General features: G+C 42.0%; 1 protein-coding gene across 4 annotated transcripts in view; it reads left to right on the forward strand.

The window, feature by feature from the left end:
- Nucleotides 1-17,374, forward strand: part of kif13a (kinesin family member 13A) — a 49,561-nt gene that overhangs the window by 20,232 nt on the left and 11,955 nt on the right. For all 4 annotated transcript variants that reach the window (XM_049583271.1, XM_049583272.1, XM_049583274.1 and 1 more), the window contains exons 5-25: nt 1,304-1,396; nt 3,373-3,553; nt 7,734-7,821; nt 8,359-8,493; nt 8,624-8,736; nt 8,824-8,935; nt 9,108-9,320; nt 9,448-9,558; nt 9,645-9,779; nt 12,330-12,460; nt 12,737-12,823; nt 12,907-13,082; nt 13,793-14,012; nt 15,126-15,288; nt 15,409-15,552; nt 15,637-15,786; nt 15,895-16,059; nt 16,175-16,348; nt 16,468-16,619; nt 16,722-16,854; nt 17,038-17,184. In XM_049583271.1, the coding sequence (XP_049439228.1) occupies nt 1,304-1,396; nt 3,373-3,553; nt 7,734-7,821; nt 8,359-8,493; nt 8,624-8,736; nt 8,824-8,935; nt 9,108-9,320; nt 9,448-9,558; nt 9,645-9,779; nt 12,330-12,460; nt 12,737-12,823; nt 12,907-13,082; nt 13,793-14,012; nt 15,126-15,288; nt 15,409-15,552; nt 15,637-15,786; nt 15,895-16,059; nt 16,175-16,348; nt 16,468-16,619; nt 16,722-16,854; nt 17,038-17,184 (3,023 nt within the window). The remainder of the gene's footprint in view (nt 1-1,303; nt 1,397-3,372; nt 3,554-7,733; nt 7,822-8,358; nt 8,494-8,623; nt 8,737-8,823; nt 8,936-9,107; nt 9,321-9,447; nt 9,559-9,644; nt 9,780-12,329; nt 12,461-12,736; nt 12,824-12,906; nt 13,083-13,792; nt 14,013-15,125; nt 15,289-15,408; nt 15,553-15,636; nt 15,787-15,894; nt 16,060-16,174; nt 16,349-16,467; nt 16,620-16,721; nt 16,855-17,037; nt 17,185-17,374) is intronic.

Genomic DNA, 17,374 nt, shown 5'->3' on the forward strand with positions numbered 1-17,374 from the left:
CATAGATCTCTCCCATTAGTCATGGTTTTAGTTTAACACGTTAGCCTGGGGCCAAGGGACCCTCGTCTCTCAAGAAGCAGGAAATGATGGTAAAGATATAAACTATGGCAGAACACAGGCCAAATGAATTGATTAAGGGGATTCCAGATATGTCTACATTCAAAAATACCATTTAAAACATGGGTAAACCTTTGAAAATTTGAGGGTAGTGATCTTTTATCACCCACGCCTTCAACAAATGTTGAAGAACTCTTTTCCAGAAACAGTTTTTCGGGTGAAAGGGGTTTGTTATAGGAGCTTTAGTTTTACAAAGAACCCTTGAAGAACCCTTATTTAAGAGTTGGGTTTTTTTTTCAAAAAAGCAAATAGACCAAATCTCTATGTTTATTTACAGAAACTTATAACGTATAAGGTAAAGCATAGCAAATATTTAAAGATAATGTACACTTACACTGATAAGATGGCTAAGATACCTTTTGCTGCGGCGCCGTCCTCAGCATATGTCTCTAAACGCTACAGTTACAGCTGAAAATGACAACAGAAATAGAAACATTTGCTGATTTTACATGTCTCTGCAATTGAGATCAGTTGCCAGTTGTCTACTCAGAAGTGATTGTTTTGTTAAAAGCACAACGTCAAAGTTACTCTGGTTCTGGGGAGAACCTCAGCCCTTCAGGAAGAACCTTTTTGGTACCCTTATTTCTAAGAGTGTATGAAATATTGTCCACTTGTATTTGAATCATGTACCATAAATTAGCATTATGCTCATGTAATCAGCTACCATCATTTCTCTGATGAGTGCCACACAGAGAAGGCGACAGCTACAGTTTTTGTTACAGCTATAGAACAGAGGTTATTACTGCTAGTCTGAGGCAGATTTACATAATCATTGTACACATTTTCCTTGTCATATCACTCTCATTTTGTGATGGAAATGCCATGCTTACATCTGCTTTGTGCTGCACCGACAAGGCAATCTGTTTAGTGAAGGGCTGCCTCAAGGGCTGGGGCCAAGGCTTTATTTAGCTCGTTAAACAGCTGTCCCATTCAGCAAGAGCACGACAGCGAGCAACACAAGAGATTTCTCTACACAGCCGGGCTTTTTCCACATGGACAGACAGGAAGCTGTCATCTTTCATGAATTCTTATTCTTCCTTGTTTCTTGTGTAGTGGCCCTTGTCCATACGTTTCTCTGTGCTAATGTTGCTGCACTAATTTAGGGATGCAACTTGAAGTGCTCACGTAACTGAATGGTTTATCTGTTTACCAAAATCTCCATGGTGACTGATTCTTTGTTCAAAAGGTCAAGAGGTGGTGTTCAAGTGCCTTGGAGAGGGAATACTTGAAAATGCATTCCAGGGATATAATGCCTGCATATTTGCCTATGGACAAACAGGTAACTGAAAATCCAGATGAAATCCACATTGAGTCACTCATTTGGGTTTTTTTTATGTTGTGCAAAATCCATTTCACCATGCCGTCTTTGAAGCATTTATAAATAATAAATTACCGCTATTATAGTTAAGCCGTTAAGTATATTTGCAGGTTGAGTTGCCTCCAGATGTATCTGTAAAACGTTGGAAGAACAGGAAGACTTGTATTTCTAATCACACTGGTGAATCGCTTAGACTCATATCCTTCCTTCACCCTGGATCAAATTAGTGTCTTTATCCCACTTCCTGTCTTAGAGGGAAACACTTGGTAAAGAGACACAACTACTGAAGAGTTTCTAGAGAAGAGCGCTCCAATCACCCAGGTTATGAGGGAAAACAAGTTGTCTGCATGCTTTAAGGAGCACATTAGTCATGATGGGAACCAGAGAAGCACATGGCATTTGCTTTGGCATTTCTTAGCAATCTTAGTCCAATCAAGGACCCTGATTTTAAGCAGCGTAGCACAAGAGACTGCAGTGTTGCTCGGTTGATCCACCAGTTTAGTCCAGACTGAAATATCTAAACATTTACTGTTTCCATGGCCACAAAATTTTGCACAGACATTCATGGTTACCAGACGATGAATCAAAATGACTTTAGTCATCATCAGACTTGTACTTTGGCACCACCATGAGGTCAATATATGTGCTCTTTTGAGTAAATTTCTCAGCAACCATCAAACAGATTGCCATGACATTTTTTACAAACATTAATGGTCCCCAGAGAATGAATTATAATAATACCTGTAAGACTAATGACATTCTTATTCGCCTCTGATGTACTTTGCGTTTAGGGCTAATCAATAAATATTTCAATGCTAACTTGCTAAACTAAGATTGTGAACATGGTAATTGTAGTAAATTTTAATGAAACAAAATGTCTGAACAAGCAACTGAGGGGCGAAGGGTGAACTTGATCCGGACGCGTGTTCTGGGCTAAGAATAAACCAATGTCCAGTGCACGTTATCTATTTGGATTCAGCGATCCATTTATTCTCAACACCATATACACATGCTCACCATAACCCAGAATGGTGACAGCATTGTTCATATGTAGTCATTATTCCATTCAGCAAAATTCTACACCCCAATACATGCTTTTCGACGTGCTTCCATAACACGGTCAAAAACTGTTTGCTTCCTGTTCCACACACCTTATTCCCATTACCTGGAGCCTACCTAAATGCACTTCACACATGAATGCTCCACTCTGTGTTCAGTTTCATAACTGCATGCATATATTTATATTTACCTTGTGCTTAGATAGGAATAAAATAAACTAAAATTATATTATGGCTCAGACAGTAATCATGCTAAAGATCGCCATGTAAGTATTGTAACTGTGAGGTTGTTAGCATGCTGACGTTAGCATTTAGCTCCATACACCACTTCCCTAAGATCAGTTTCCCAGAATTGGAAGCATGGCTGTATACTTTTTATATTGTTACAGCATTATTACAATTATTTTATGATTAAGAGGGCCATTTTTCTGCAGATGGGTTCATACATTTTTGTTGTAATCAAACAGTTTATGTGGTCATAGTAGAGGCTCGAATTAATACATACTATACAGGAGATTTGCCCAAAAAAGTACAGAAGAAATACCGCTTAATCATCACTTATAACCCATTATAAGTGGCGGCAGTGTATTTTTCTGGGACCTTATAAAAAGGTAGCAACCAGGTGTCGACCGTAGGCAGCATGCATCCCAGAGGAAGCTACATAAATTGCAAACAGAGCACCAAAAAGAAAAGTAGATACTGTGAACAAGAGAGAACCAGGTGTTGGCTTTTACTCTCCCTGGTGATAGTGCTTATGAACATTAACCGACAATTCCTGCATAGTATACCATTAAGTTTTACTGTTATTGACGCTGTACACTGTGTAGACCCTTCTCTGTATGAGATATAATCATGTGTGACTCTGCAATGTCCATCCAGGTTCAGGCAAGTCCTTTTCCATGATGGGGAACGGGGATCAGCCGGGTTTAATCCCTCGACTCTGCTGCTCCCTGTTTGAGAGGGTCCACAAAGAGGAGAACGAGGCTCATACGTTTAAGGTGGAGGTGTCCTACATGGAGATCTACAACGAGAAGGTCCGTGACCTGCTCGATCCCAAAGGGTGAGTCTGATGTGTTTGTTTCTTTAGGACATGCACATGTGACCTGTATAACCCTCGCTGAATTTAATGAGCTTTGTTGATGCCTCTGACCTGGGGTGACACGGACACAGCTGGTTATACAAACTGTGAAATGTTCTCATAGTCTCGTGTACAACTCCAGCACGAGCAGTGACCACTCTGTCAACTCCCACTCTGTGTTACTTTGCATCTCTGTTTATAGCTCTGTTGTGTCTAGTGGCCTGAATGGGGGACGGCGACAGAATGATGCGAGTAGGAAGCTCAACCCAGTCATTTCCCGTGGAACAGCGGCCAGCGCCGTCCTCTGACACTGCAGCATTCTTCGCCTCCGTGGTGTGATGTGGGTTGGCAGACAGACTGCAGGGGAGAGCGAACTGTGAAAGAGTGTGTTTCAGGGACATCTGTTAGTGAAGCTGAGAGCAGGAGAGCGGTCAGAGCAGCCTGTGAGCCGAGCCCCAGAGAGGGACTATAGTGGAGAGCTCTGTGCGCTGCAGATGTCTGAAGATGCAGCCAGGGCCGATTCGATGGCAACTTCCTCTCACTTATATAACAAGCCTCACATGCTCTTGATCTTCCTGTCTAGTTGTTGTCTCTGTGATTTTAGGATTAATCATTGGTTGTGGTACAGACACATGATACAGAGTCAAGAGTAAATAGGATCGCTGAGCATGGTCGCCTCTTGAGTGCTGCAGTGGGAGGTAGATTACTAGAGTGGGAGCAGGGGACCTGGTTTCTGCCAACCTCAGTTGTTCTGTAGCCATGGAGAGAGGGATTCAGTGTCTCTGACTGATCTATAGGATCTCTACTCAATTCCTGATAGGCGGCCAGGGGAAGATGAGTCTAGTGAAACACCTACCTACCCTTAGTTTCAGTTTGTTCACAACAATGAACATGAGCATTGCAGGTGTTTAGGGCATTGTATCAATATTATAACAATATCGTCAAATGAGATTATATATCATCTTAGATTTTGGCTATCATAGTATCATGTTGTCTTCTCCTGGTTTTAAAGGCTGCCTTACAGTAAAGTGATGTAATCATCTGTCTAAAAAGACTGCTCTAGCTTTTCTGTTAATTGCCTGTACCCACTTAAGCCCTTTTCGCACTGGACTAATTTTACTAGGGGATCTCAGGCTATATAAAAAATAATAGTTGTAGTAATATTAGTAAAAAAATAGTAAAACTTGTTGAACTTTTTGATTTTTTTCCCTTCCCCCATTTGTGGGGCCCCCCATGGATGACAGCACTTTTGGCATTCGGATACACTGCCTATGCCATGAGCCGGCACTGGTATTTACTGACGTATTTTATATTGTAGAAATCAGTGTGAGCTTGTGTAAGCTTGTGTTAACCACAGACCTTATTTCAGGCATCTAACCAAAAACCATTTCAAAAAACCCACTGACTTTGAGACAAGAACCAGGAGTGCGAAAGTGCTAACTCATTTCCAGGTTTTAGGACTCATTCCTGCAGCACTCTATAGAATATTCACAGTTTGCATACCGGTAATCTGGTTGACATTCATATACATTACTGAAGCACATAAAGATCCAATCATTACTAAAGCATATGTTTCGTAAAGGAGACAGTAACAACAAATGGAATGGTCAAACTTGACCTTTAAGGTGTGTTGATTGATTTATGACATCAACACATGCATTTAATAACATGCAAAAGAACATTCCACCTTAAAAGTTGCCAGTAGCTGTAATATTTGAGCAGTAGCTACAGTGAATCTATAGCTAGCTAACTGTATATGAAATATGCATCTGCTGCTGCGTAACAATGAGGGGTGGGAATCACCAGAGAATCCGCAATATGATATTATCATGATACTTAAGTCACGATTTGATATTATTGCAATTTTAAATATGTTGTGATATATTGTAATTTTTACCTTTTTTTTTTAACTGTAAATTATGTCCCCTAAGGAAAACTTTGTCAACATCTGCTTTATCTAGTAAGATACAGTTTTCAGTGTATTCATCTCACTTCAGCCATTTTTGGAGCAAAATGCATCTAGTGGACTGAAAAATCAATTGATAAAATTATTCTAGTAGGCTACCTAAAGTTTAATTTGTATTTGGAACATTGTTAATTTATATAATAAAAGAAAATGACACTTGGCACTGTGCAGTGATACGATATTGCCATACAAAAATATCATGATACCTTGCTGTATCAATTTTTTGCCCACACCCCCAGTAACAATAATAATACGACCCTGAATTACAGAGACACTAATATTATCATATGTACTCTTTGTGTGGTGAAATATGGTAGGTTATTTGAGGTGTAATTTTTACTTGACAAATTACGGACATGGTGGATTCTCACGGGATTAAGATCACAGTGAACCTCCACATTACTACAAATTACTCCCATACACTCCCCAGGTAATAGTAGTCCTGTGTGCAAGAGCTTTTGACATTATATCCACATTACTAATTATTATTTACCAAAAAATGTTGCGTTAATATTTTGTGAAAGCACCAATAGTCACATCTACAATATTGTCGCAAAAGTGATATTTAGGTATTTTGTAAAAAAAAATTTGATTTTTGATTTTCTCCGTATCACCCAGCCCTGCCGTAGATGATACTGTCCTGTTGCCCTAAGTATACATTAGACTTACCAAAATCCAGGCTGAAAATTCTTCCCAACAAATACACTATTCACTCTTGTAGCTTTTTCTACTAAAGCAGTTAAGGAATTTAGTAGTTGTGAATATTTTACATCTTCTGTAGTGATCAGTGGATTTAGGGCTGAGAGCCACAGGAAGGCCGGGGAAGTGAGAGCGTATTTAGAGACGGAGTAACACATTACTTCTATTAAACTTTAATACGATTTGTTGACAATGAAAAATAACCAGCTTTGTCCTTAAGAAATTCAGAAACTTTTAATATGAATGATTATCTTCATGTGTCAACTTGGCATCAAACCCCGTCAACATTTTATTGTAGCCGTCGCAACATGTTGATGAAGAGTTAATTATTTCAATATTGCAATAATGTGCGAGCCATTCTATTTCAACAAACAGTAAGTAATAACAAATGCAACTTTTTAAAGTAAGATATTTCTTTGAAGCTATTTTGAAGTGCCATTGTTACCAAATACCATTAGGATGCTGTTTCTAATTTCCCAGAAATGAATTTGAATTACTGCTCCAAGAGGAGGGTCAATAAATTATACGAGCTTCTCATAACCTTGAAGCAGTCATTTAAGTTTTTTAATTTATTCTGATCAAGGACTCAAAGTCAGAGGAGATGCTTTTAGCTTCTCCAACAAGAAAATTGGATGGACTGCCATAAGCGTGAAGAGAAAGTGGGAGAAATGCCAAATCAAATGTGCTATATGAAAACCTGCTGAAATTTGTATTCATTCTTTTTGCACATGTGCTCTTAATTGGAAATTATAATTATTTCATCCTTTATCGTCTTCTTTTTTTATATAGTATCAGGGCCAGGCATAGGGGAAAAAAATCAAAGGAGGAAGATTTAAGAAATAAAGCCGAAATGTCAAGAACAGATTTGACATGTCAAACTTTATGTATAAATCAGAGGAGGATGTTTTTCTTTCCCTCTTTTGCTTTTTAAGGATTAAATCAAAATGTCAAAAATGTAGTCATCTCCTCTGGTCCATCAAAGTGTGTTTTGTGCTATAACATACCCTCTCGGTATTGCACACAGGTGTAACTATTGATACTCTTGCTTCTGTCCATTACCAGCTATCTCAGTGTGCATGAACGTGGCCACCTTTTGCAAGTGTGTGTTGTTTCTCCTTTTGAACAGACACAATTTTTGACACAGTCTCTTGAAGATCCTAATACTTATTGCTGCGTTTATATGCTAACAGAGAAATGATGAGAAATTCCAACAATTCATGAGGCATTTTGTAGAGACAGCCATGTGAAACAGTAGTTTGATGTAATTTTTAAAGTTAGATCTTAATCTTGAAATGTCAATTTTGTTAAAATGCAAATATATATATGTATTTTCCTTATGCCTGGCACTAATACTGAAAGTCCCACTTTTTTCCCTCGACATTTCAACTTTATTCTGCAAAATTAAAAATACATTCCTCCTCCGTTTTTTCCCTACTGTCTGGCCCTGATACTCTTCCACACTTTTAATCCATTGTGGTGCTTTCTCTTTATTTTAAGGAGCCGCCAGTCCCTGAAAGTTCGGGAACACAAAGTCCTGGGTCCATACGTGGATGGTCTGTCTCAGCTGGCTGTGACCAGCTTTGAGGTGTGTCTTTCATCTTTCTGTCATCTCACTGTCAAAAGAGGCGAAGCTAAATTCGCCCTGTATCAATAACTGCACGCCTCATATTTCATACATACATGGACAAGATTTATAGCATCCAGCAGAAATGCCTTTATATCATACCGGTTGTCAAGCCGCTGATTTATATTCGGAATAACCATTTACTTCACATCCTCCCAAGTGGAGAAACTGTAATGACACATATTCCTGATGTGGGATGTAGTCATGGGCTTTCTTGTAGTTTATATGCCAAGCCTTGGCAGGGCCTTCCTTAATTAAGTTTAAACATCTCCACCCTGTTCCTCTGTGCTCTGCTCTGCCTGATATTAGTGCAGCGGTTTTCCCACAGCCTTGGCCCACTGCCTGCTGTGACCCAGCTAAATCACATGGCACACAGCCACGTGTGAATACCGTCTGACTTTACTGCAATCATTGTGATTCATGTGCAAGTTCTGCCTAGATCCAGTTAAGTGTGTTCAAACGTATTTTCTTTTATGACCGCACTCTTTATCTTTTCAGGACATTGAAGTGTTAATGTCAGAAGGGAACAAATCTCGCACAGTTGCAGCCACCAACATGAACGAGGAAAGCAGTCGATCGCACGGCGTCTTCAGTATAATTGTCACGCAAACGCTTTATGATCTACAGTCTGGGGTCAGCCTTTTTCTTGCTTTTACCACATTCACAATGAACTGTTCATTGAATTTACAGAAACTAATTTGTGTTTATCCCACTTGTCTCATCGTGGGGTCTGACTGGCTGTTCGTGTTGTGGTGGGAAACAGAATTCAGGGGAGAAAGTGAGCAAGATGAGTCTGGTTGACCTGGCAGGAAGTGAGCGTGTGTCCAAGACCGGAGCTGCTGGAGAGAGACTCAAAGAGGGCAGCAATATTAACAAGTGGGTTTTTATCATAGTCCAATCAATCATTTGGAAGGTTAACACTGATAAAGCTGTAATTAATTTTGTGTGTGTGTGTGGTTGTAGGTCTCTCACCACGTTAGGCTGTGTGATTTCTGCTCTGGCTGATCAGTCTGCTGGAAAGGGGAAGGCCAAGTTTGTGCCATACAGAGACTCAGTCCTCACCTGGCTACTGAAGGTTTGACACACAAATTGCACATATCTATAACTAACTTCTGTTTTGGTTGTTGTAATGTCCAAAAATTAGCACTTTGATAAATCTGTCCTTTGTTAAAATAGACTAGGGACTGTAGACTGACAGGAAACATCTAGCAGCTATGCTTCCTTGCAACGTGTTCTCTCGTCTTCAGGACAACCTTGGCGGCAACAGCAAGACAGCCATGATAGCCACAGTGAGTCCAGCAGCTGACAACTACGAGGAGACCCTATCCACACTACGCTATGCCGACAGAGCCAAGAGGATCGTCAATCACGCCGTGGTGAACGAAGACCCCAACGCTCGGATCATCAGAGAGCTCAGGGAAGAGGTGGAGAAGCTCAAAGTTCAACTCTCTCAAGCCGAGGTGAGAGGAGGGACTGGGTGGACCGAAGAGACTCACAAATTACAGCTGAATTCTTGACAGATTTGTCATCAGTCATACAATGATCCAGATTGTACTGATGATGGATTTTTCCCATTACTCCCATCAGTCCATGAAGGCTCCTGAGCTGCAGGAGAAACTGCAGGAGTCTGAGAAACTCATAGAGGAGATGACTGTCACCTGGGAGGAGAAGCTAAGAAAGACAGAGGAGATTGCCACTGTATGCACACCAGTCATAAATATACTCCAAAACCTCAATCAGCACATTCGTACACACAGTTACAGTGTTAGTATCTTTGTTTACAGGAGCGTCAGAAGCAGCTGGAGAGCATGGGCATCTCTCTGGAAACATCAGGGATCAAAGTGGGTGAAGACAAATGTTTCCTGGTCAACCTGAATGCTGATCCTGCCCTCAATGAGCTACTGGTCTACTACCTGAAGGTAACACACTTTTTACAATGTGATAACACAAAACTGGCGAGGTCACTAGTCGCAGATACTACACAGGCCTCACTGCCATCGTCACCCTGCTGCTTTTTGAGTTTTGTGTTTAGTTTTAGTGCGTCATTGCTGCCTTATTTGTTGGATTGTTAGTCCCAGGTGCCCACACTGGAAAGTAACTAACAGTTAAATGCATTTATGAGGACTTTTTGTACACTTAGTAATTTATATGGTTCTATAAACATCTGAACCTGCATATGTCCCATTATTCCCCTTAAAGTCAAAGTGAAATGAAAGTTACTGAAACTTTAGCTTCTGTACTGTGACCTGTTTCCCACGGAAAGGGAATATTTGTGCTGTCTGCAGCTACAAGAGGCATTCAAATCATAATTTGACATTTTTGATCTTATCGGATCATAAAGACGAGACAAAGACTGACTTGAAACAGCTCGGACTGCGATTTATAACCACTTAACACCAAGCGATTAAGATCACAGGTGTGCGCCACTGCTCCAGCAAAACTCCCATGATTTTATTACAACATCAGACATTTGCCCGCAGCTGTGAAACCACTCTAACAGTCATTTGGTATAAGGCTGGCATTAAGGAGCTCTAACGTACCCACACTCTTGCTCTTATTCCAAAGACTCTTAAAAGCAGTATTATACTTATGTTAAGTGACATTTTACACCACTGAATAAAATGGAAATTGTGTACTTTTGTGGGGTGAAGGCCATGGATGGATGAATGATGTTTTTCATGGCACATGCTGCAGCTCTTTGTCTACAGTGGGTGGAAAAGTCTCAAATCCAAAACACCTCATAATGGCTGAAGTTTGTACACAAGCCAGAAAGTTCTCTTAATAACTTTCATTTTAGGGATTAGTGGCTGCCAAATACTTATACCGTTATTCACTTACTGATTCCCTCCCTCTTATTACAGCTAATTGTTCACAAAACAAAAACATTACCTCAGTAATATTTAATGTAGACTGAGGCAGGGCCAGCCTTAGAATTTTCAGGGCCCTGAGCGGATTTAGTTTAGGGGCCCTCCATAAAGTAATGTCTTGCCATTTCACATGGCACTACTACAGGGCTTTTAGCTGCACTGCCCCCAGGCACTGGAACTCCCTACCTCCACACATTCGACAGTCCAACAGCATAACATCCTTCAAATCCCTGCTCAAAACCCACCTGTTCAAACATGCTCATACACTTTAACGCTGACTGTGCCCTCTGCCCAGTCTTATTGGTTTTATTGTAGCAACAATATGTGTTTTCCCCAGTTCATCTCTCTTGCTCTGTATGTTGTTTTTAGCTCTGTAAGGTGACTGTGGGTGTTTTAAAGGCGCCTTTTAAAAAAAAATGTATTATTATTTTTATTATATTGCCCAGCTAATCAACAGTTTTGATTCAATGTCAATAGTCAGTATCAATCCATTGATTTCCATGCTGCATTTGTCAATAGCTGTAAGTTTTGTTGCTACTGGACAGCATGAGTTTAATTTTGTGCACGTACATATGAACACATGTTCACATGCGACACGGTTGTCTTTTCCAAGCTGCAGTTTATTAACACCTCTGCCTCTTGGCATTTATCAAACATAATAAATAGTTGCACTTCACTCTCACTTTTATCAGTCACAGAATACAGCCTGGAAGTGACTGACAAGCGAGCAAGATACAGAGATACACCGAGAGATTGTCAGCTTGGTTAGCAAGACAGACAGGCCAGAGAGAGATAAGCTGCAGGCTAACACATCGACTTAACCTCACTGTAATTTGATGACATCAAACTGACTGCTGTTCCTGCAGTTCACTCTTGTGGTGTTTTTTCACTTTTCATGACCAGAAGGAAAGTCTGTTTCATCCTGTCACTGAAGTTGTAAACACTGACACCTGCTTTAATACGAGGGGGCTCTGTTTGTGGGACATTTCAAGCGCTCCTGGGGACCCTGTGCTCACCACAGGGCCCTAAACAGCTGCTTAGTTTGCTTCATGCATCGGGCCAGCTCTGGACTGAGGCCCCGAAACGCAGCACATATGGTGTAGTGATTCAGATGAAGCTGTTAGAGCAGAGACAAGTCCGGTAAAGGCAGCTCTGGACTCTGCGAAGCACTGAAGCGGAACAACCGACCAGCTAGTTGGACCTGTAAGAGCAGAGGCATGTGAGAAAGCAGCATGTGCAGCGTGCGGAACAACAGGCCTTTGTCTGTGTTCTGCAGGCCAGCCTGGCATATCAGTGTGGAATGACTATGGTAATGTGAAATGGGTTAGTTCGCTGCAGGGTAGGACATCCTCTGGAAGCTGGGATGTTTGTTTAACAACGCCCACTCCGCAATGAGAGAGACACAAGTTTTTTCACTTAGGCGTTTTTATGCTTCAGTTCTATTCTTGAATTTGAAGTTTTATTTTTTTGACTCTTGTGCAGATTGGTTCAATAAACAACATTTTGTAGGTTACGACCAGGAAGTTGGAGCAAGTTGGTGAGTGTAATTATTTTCAGATCTGTGATTATAGTTTCCTTAATCTGTCCTCCACCTGTGTGTAGGAGCACACGCGTGTGGGCGCGGACACGTCTCAGGACATCCAGCTCTTTGGGATCGGCATCCAGCCGGAGCACTGCGTCCTGGAGCTGTGCCCGGATGGTGATGTCACCCTGATGCCCATAGGGAATGCCAGGTGAGCTACTATACAAATACCTCCAACATACTCGCTATCTGTCTCTGTGTATCTCTCTGTTGTCTGTCTCCTTCATGGATGACTGGACCTCAGTGTTTCACATGACCTCACTGTACAGGAATCTATGATCTGAGCTCCCTGCTTTGATATCAGAGCCATGTCTCCCTCCCACTACAAAAGGATTGTTTCTTCTCAATTAGTTTTCCTTGTTTCAAAATGAAGATTATAATGCTGTCTGACATCTTCATTATATGAATTTAACACATTTTTTCACAGGACCTGTGTGAACGGAACAATGATCGATTCCTTGGTGCATCTGTGGCATGGAGATCGAATCTTATGGGGCAACAATCACTTCTTCAGGTATGAAACGTGTTGTAGTGTGGCCACATTCACGCACACACATGGAGAGTCATGAAAACTGATTGGGACTTCCTGTTGTGCAGGGTTAATCTGCCTAAACGAAAGCGGCGGGACCGTTTAAAGGAGCTGGAAAGAGCTTCGCCCAGAGAGAGCTTCATCGAGGCAGATGTGGAGACCGCCAGCGAGGCCTCGTCTGAGCAGGACTACAGCTATGAGTTCGCCCAGATGGAGGTCATAATGAAGACTCTGGGGAACAATGGTATGATTAGGATAATCTGCCTTTTGCAATCTACATGATCCTTTAGGCTTTCAGGCCACAGCTGTATACAGTACGTATTCCACTTAGCTTTCTGAACACTGAGCCCGTTCCAGGTACTCAGACCAAACAATAACATTATATATGTATTACTGTAACACAATACTCTGCTCTGTGTTTTTTCTCTTATCTGGAACATTGACAAGAGCATTTCTAGGGTTAACTACAACAATCAGCAGAGCTAAACAGTAGATTTATGTGTCCTTATGCGTGGTGATACAGTTGGCGGGTGTAATTTGGTAGAAAGAAATTGTTTCTACATGAAACTGCTCACAACAAGGTCAAGGATCTTGAGTAACTGGGTCATGGTTTATGGAAAGAGACATTTCAAATGTATTTTGGCATTTTGAGAACCACAAGCTGGGTTTCATTGTATTCGTGAGATGGCAGACATCTGTATGGCTAATATCTTTAACACTCACGCAAAACAATCTAGATGTATAAATTGTCCCTTTAGCATTTGAGACAATAGAGTCACCAAGTATTTGACATTTGTGCTTGATAAAAGAACAAGATTCCTAAAAACTGATCAAAGTTGTCGTCTTTTTTTCTGTCAATCTGTTTAATTTCTGGTTGTTTGACTAGATGTCTGTTTTAGCACTGTTCTTTTTTTCACATTATAGTAAGAATTGTGGTGTTTCTCATGTGTGCAGACCCCATGCAGAATGTGGTCCAGGTGCTGGAGAAACAGTACCTGGAGGAGAAGAGGGCGGCTCTGGAGGAGCAGAGGGTGATGTACGAACGAGAGCTGGAGTCGCTACGGCAACAGCTGTCTCCGGAGAAAACACTGCAACACCACCGCAGCAGCAGCGAGCGCCTCACGTTCCCGACGCACACACCACACGGCAAGCTGCGGCTGTGGACAGAGGAGCGGTCAGTGGAATGTACTCACACACCCTCTGATACACAAACGGTGCACTGCAGGGAGGTCTTCCTCAAGACTGAGAGATGAAGTCATATTCCTTGTTCACAGTATCCCCCTATTAGATGTTATATGAACATGTGGAAGCCAAACACAGTTTTTAAACCCTGGTGTCAGCGAAGTCTTAAAAATGTCTCACTGGAATTTTGTAGCTGTTGACTCAGTGTGAGTCATTGAGTTACTGTAGCTTTATCTGTGAGGCATGAACCTGTGAAGTTCCTCCTCACATTAAAGGATGAAGATTTAGCTTTAAAAAATATAGACTCATACAGAAGTATCCCTCTCAGTCATCACTTATGACCCACTAGAAGTGTGTGGCAGTTTATTTATCTGCAGAGACTTGGTTCCTTGGCACAGCATGCAGGTGAGATCGGACTTTTTAAACAGTAGCGACCAGGTGCCAGACTGTAGCAGCAGGTGTCCCAGGGGAAGTTATGAAAATCACCGATACAGTGCCGAAAAAAGCAAACAAATTGGTGAAACACCGAGCAGACAAAGCTTATCTTAAAACCACAGTGAGTCTGGGGTTGGCTTTCACTTTCACGTTTGCTGATACAGTTTATAAATAGTAGCCGACAGCTCCTGCATAGTATACTGTACCTGTTAAGATGCTACCTGAAATTAAAGTTACTTGACATCTTCCTGTATTTGTCCTGAGATATAACACCCATTCCTACTGAAAGTATCATTTGAAAAATGCTGTAGTAAAGGGATGAACACTTCTACAACACCAAAACTCAGTGTATCAGCGTGTACCATGCTGGAATCAGCATCGTTATTGTGTAGTTTACTGAGAAAATCAAAGCCCCTCTGCACATCATTATACACATTCTTTTTTTTTTAAATCTGAGATGTAGGAATTAGTGACCCTTTTACTAAAACATAAACATCACATTCAGTCAATCAGTAACTTCCCTCTTACCTCTGTGTATGTTTTGCACTAGCAGTTCCTATAAATGAGGATTGTGTGTAGTTAAATCCACACAGAGGGTACGTAACAGGTGTCAGGTCTTCATCTTTGTGAATGAATGATCTCTGTGTTCTGTTGTCTGCGTGTGTGTCAGGGATGAGCTTTTTCGTCAGAGCCTGTCTCGTCTCAGAGAGCAGGTTGTGAAAGCCAACACCTTGGTGCGAGAAGCCAACTTTTTGGCGGAGGAGATGAACAAACTGACAGACTATCAGGTCACCCTTCAGATTCCTGCAGCCAACCTCAGCGCCAACCGCAAGGTCAGGCCTCTGAACCCCCTGCAATCACACACCACCACATCGCCTCACTAAGTGTAAAAATATGCTGAAACATGAGAAGTGTCTAAATCTGTCTAAATCTAAATCTGTGTTTTTATACAGCGTGGAATGATAGTGAGCGAGCCGGCCATTCAGGTTCGGAGAAAAGGGAGGGGGACCCAGGTGTGGACCATTGAGAAGCTTGAAAACAAACTGGTGGATATGAGAGACCACTACAGGGACTGGAAGGAAGGCACAGAGGAGATGGTAAGAAAGAAGAGAATCAGAGACAGGAAGAGATAAGCAAAAATAATAATTTCATTTTTCAAGTGTTCCTCTGTTTTATTTCAGTATAACAAGGCAAACAGTAAGCACTGTGACCCGTTCTATGAGGCGCAAGAAAACCACAACCTGATAGGAGTGGCCAACATTTTTCTAGAGTGCCTTTTTCATGATGTCAGACTGCAATATGCGGTCCCCATCATCAGCCAGCAGGGAGAGGTAAAGGTTCTTATTACATCAGGTCCATATGAGAGGATAATGTGCACATGTATTTAAAATGTGGACATTTTGGGACATAATTATTATATCCCTGCTCTGTGTGTACAGGTAGCAGGCAGGTTGCACATTGAGCTGATGAGAGTGAGTGGAGCCGTACCAGAGCGCCTGTCTGGGGGAGACGACTCGTCGGAGAACTCCAGCGAGAGTAGCTGCTATGAGGTGATGGACACCAACGGGGAGATCGTCCACATGGCCAAGAGGCTCACCTGCAGGGTAAAGCCATTTCAAAGTCATTCGATATCTATCTCTAAGACAAACTGATGGCTGTCCCAGTACGCCAATGCTCAGTAACTCACCTTCATCCCTTCTACTTGTCTCTTTGCTGCAGGTGCGGATAAGGGAGGCCACAGGTTTGCCGCTCAACCTGTCCAACTTTGTCTTCTGTCAGTACACCTTCTGGGAGCACGGAGAGCCCACTGTGGCTCCACCCATGGTCAGCCCAGACAGACCTTCCCCTCGAAGCCCAGATGCCCAGTTTACTGTCCAGTTTGATCACTGCAAGGTACTTGAAATGGAGCTGCCGGTTGTTTCTGCTTGACAGTATTAATGTCTTCCAGAATTTTAAATTCCTGGAATGTGTGTAAACTACAGCTCCACTACAAACCTCTTGTCTTTGTGCAGGACTACGTTGTGCATGTGACAGATGAGTTTTTGGAGTTTATATCAGACGGAGCGTTGGCCATAGAAGTGTGGGGCCACCGCTGTGCTGGGAACGGACGTTCACTCTGGGAGTTAGACGCACTGGAAGCCAAGACTCAGACGCTCCGAGATAGGTATCATTACATATGTTGCAATCAGACTTGTGCATACACACACACATATTCACACAGTGACATTTCACAACTTCTCTTCATCTTGGCTGTTGTGTGTTTAAGGTGGAGTGAGGTGTCTCGCAGGATCGAGCTGGTGATCTCCATCCAGGAGCTGAACGAGCAGGGAGAGTACTCACCCGTGGAGCTGCATCCCGGAAAAGACGTCAGCACAGGAGGAGTTTTCCAACTCCGTCAGGTCAGAGAAGAATTATGAGCATGTTTCCCTTTAGGTCAGACTGGCTGGCCTGCATCAAACACCTGCTGATCATAACTAATGATGTTATTATAAACAGCCGTGTGCATGTAGTACTTTGAGCTTTGAGAATGCAGTTCTGGCAGCAGCACTCTGATGTTTTATTATGGGGATTTGTCCAAGCAGGGTCACTCCAGGAGGCTGCAGGTGTGTGTGAAGCCGGTCCAAAACTCAGGCACTCTGCCTCTGCTGGTGGAGGCTGTGCTGTCTGTCTCTATTGGCTGTGTGTCTGCTCGCTCCACCAAACTACAGAGACCACTCGACAGCTACCAGGTCTGTGAAACACTATCACACATTCTTGCACAACATACTCACATGCAGCTTAGACTATGGATCTATTGTGTTGACAAAAATAGGATTGATTCCGCATTTATGGGAACAGTATGCTTGTTTCCCGCCAGTGATAAACAATATTATGCTGATTTAGCCAGAGTATGTTTAGTCCGTCTGGTTGCGTGCTTTG

This window comes from Epinephelus fuscoguttatus, linkage group LG8 (assembly GCF_011397635.1).
Source record: "Epinephelus fuscoguttatus linkage group LG8, E.fuscoguttatus.final_Chr_v1".
Classification (NCBI taxonomy): Eukaryota; Metazoa; Chordata; class Actinopteri; order Perciformes; family Serranidae; genus Epinephelus; species Epinephelus fuscoguttatus.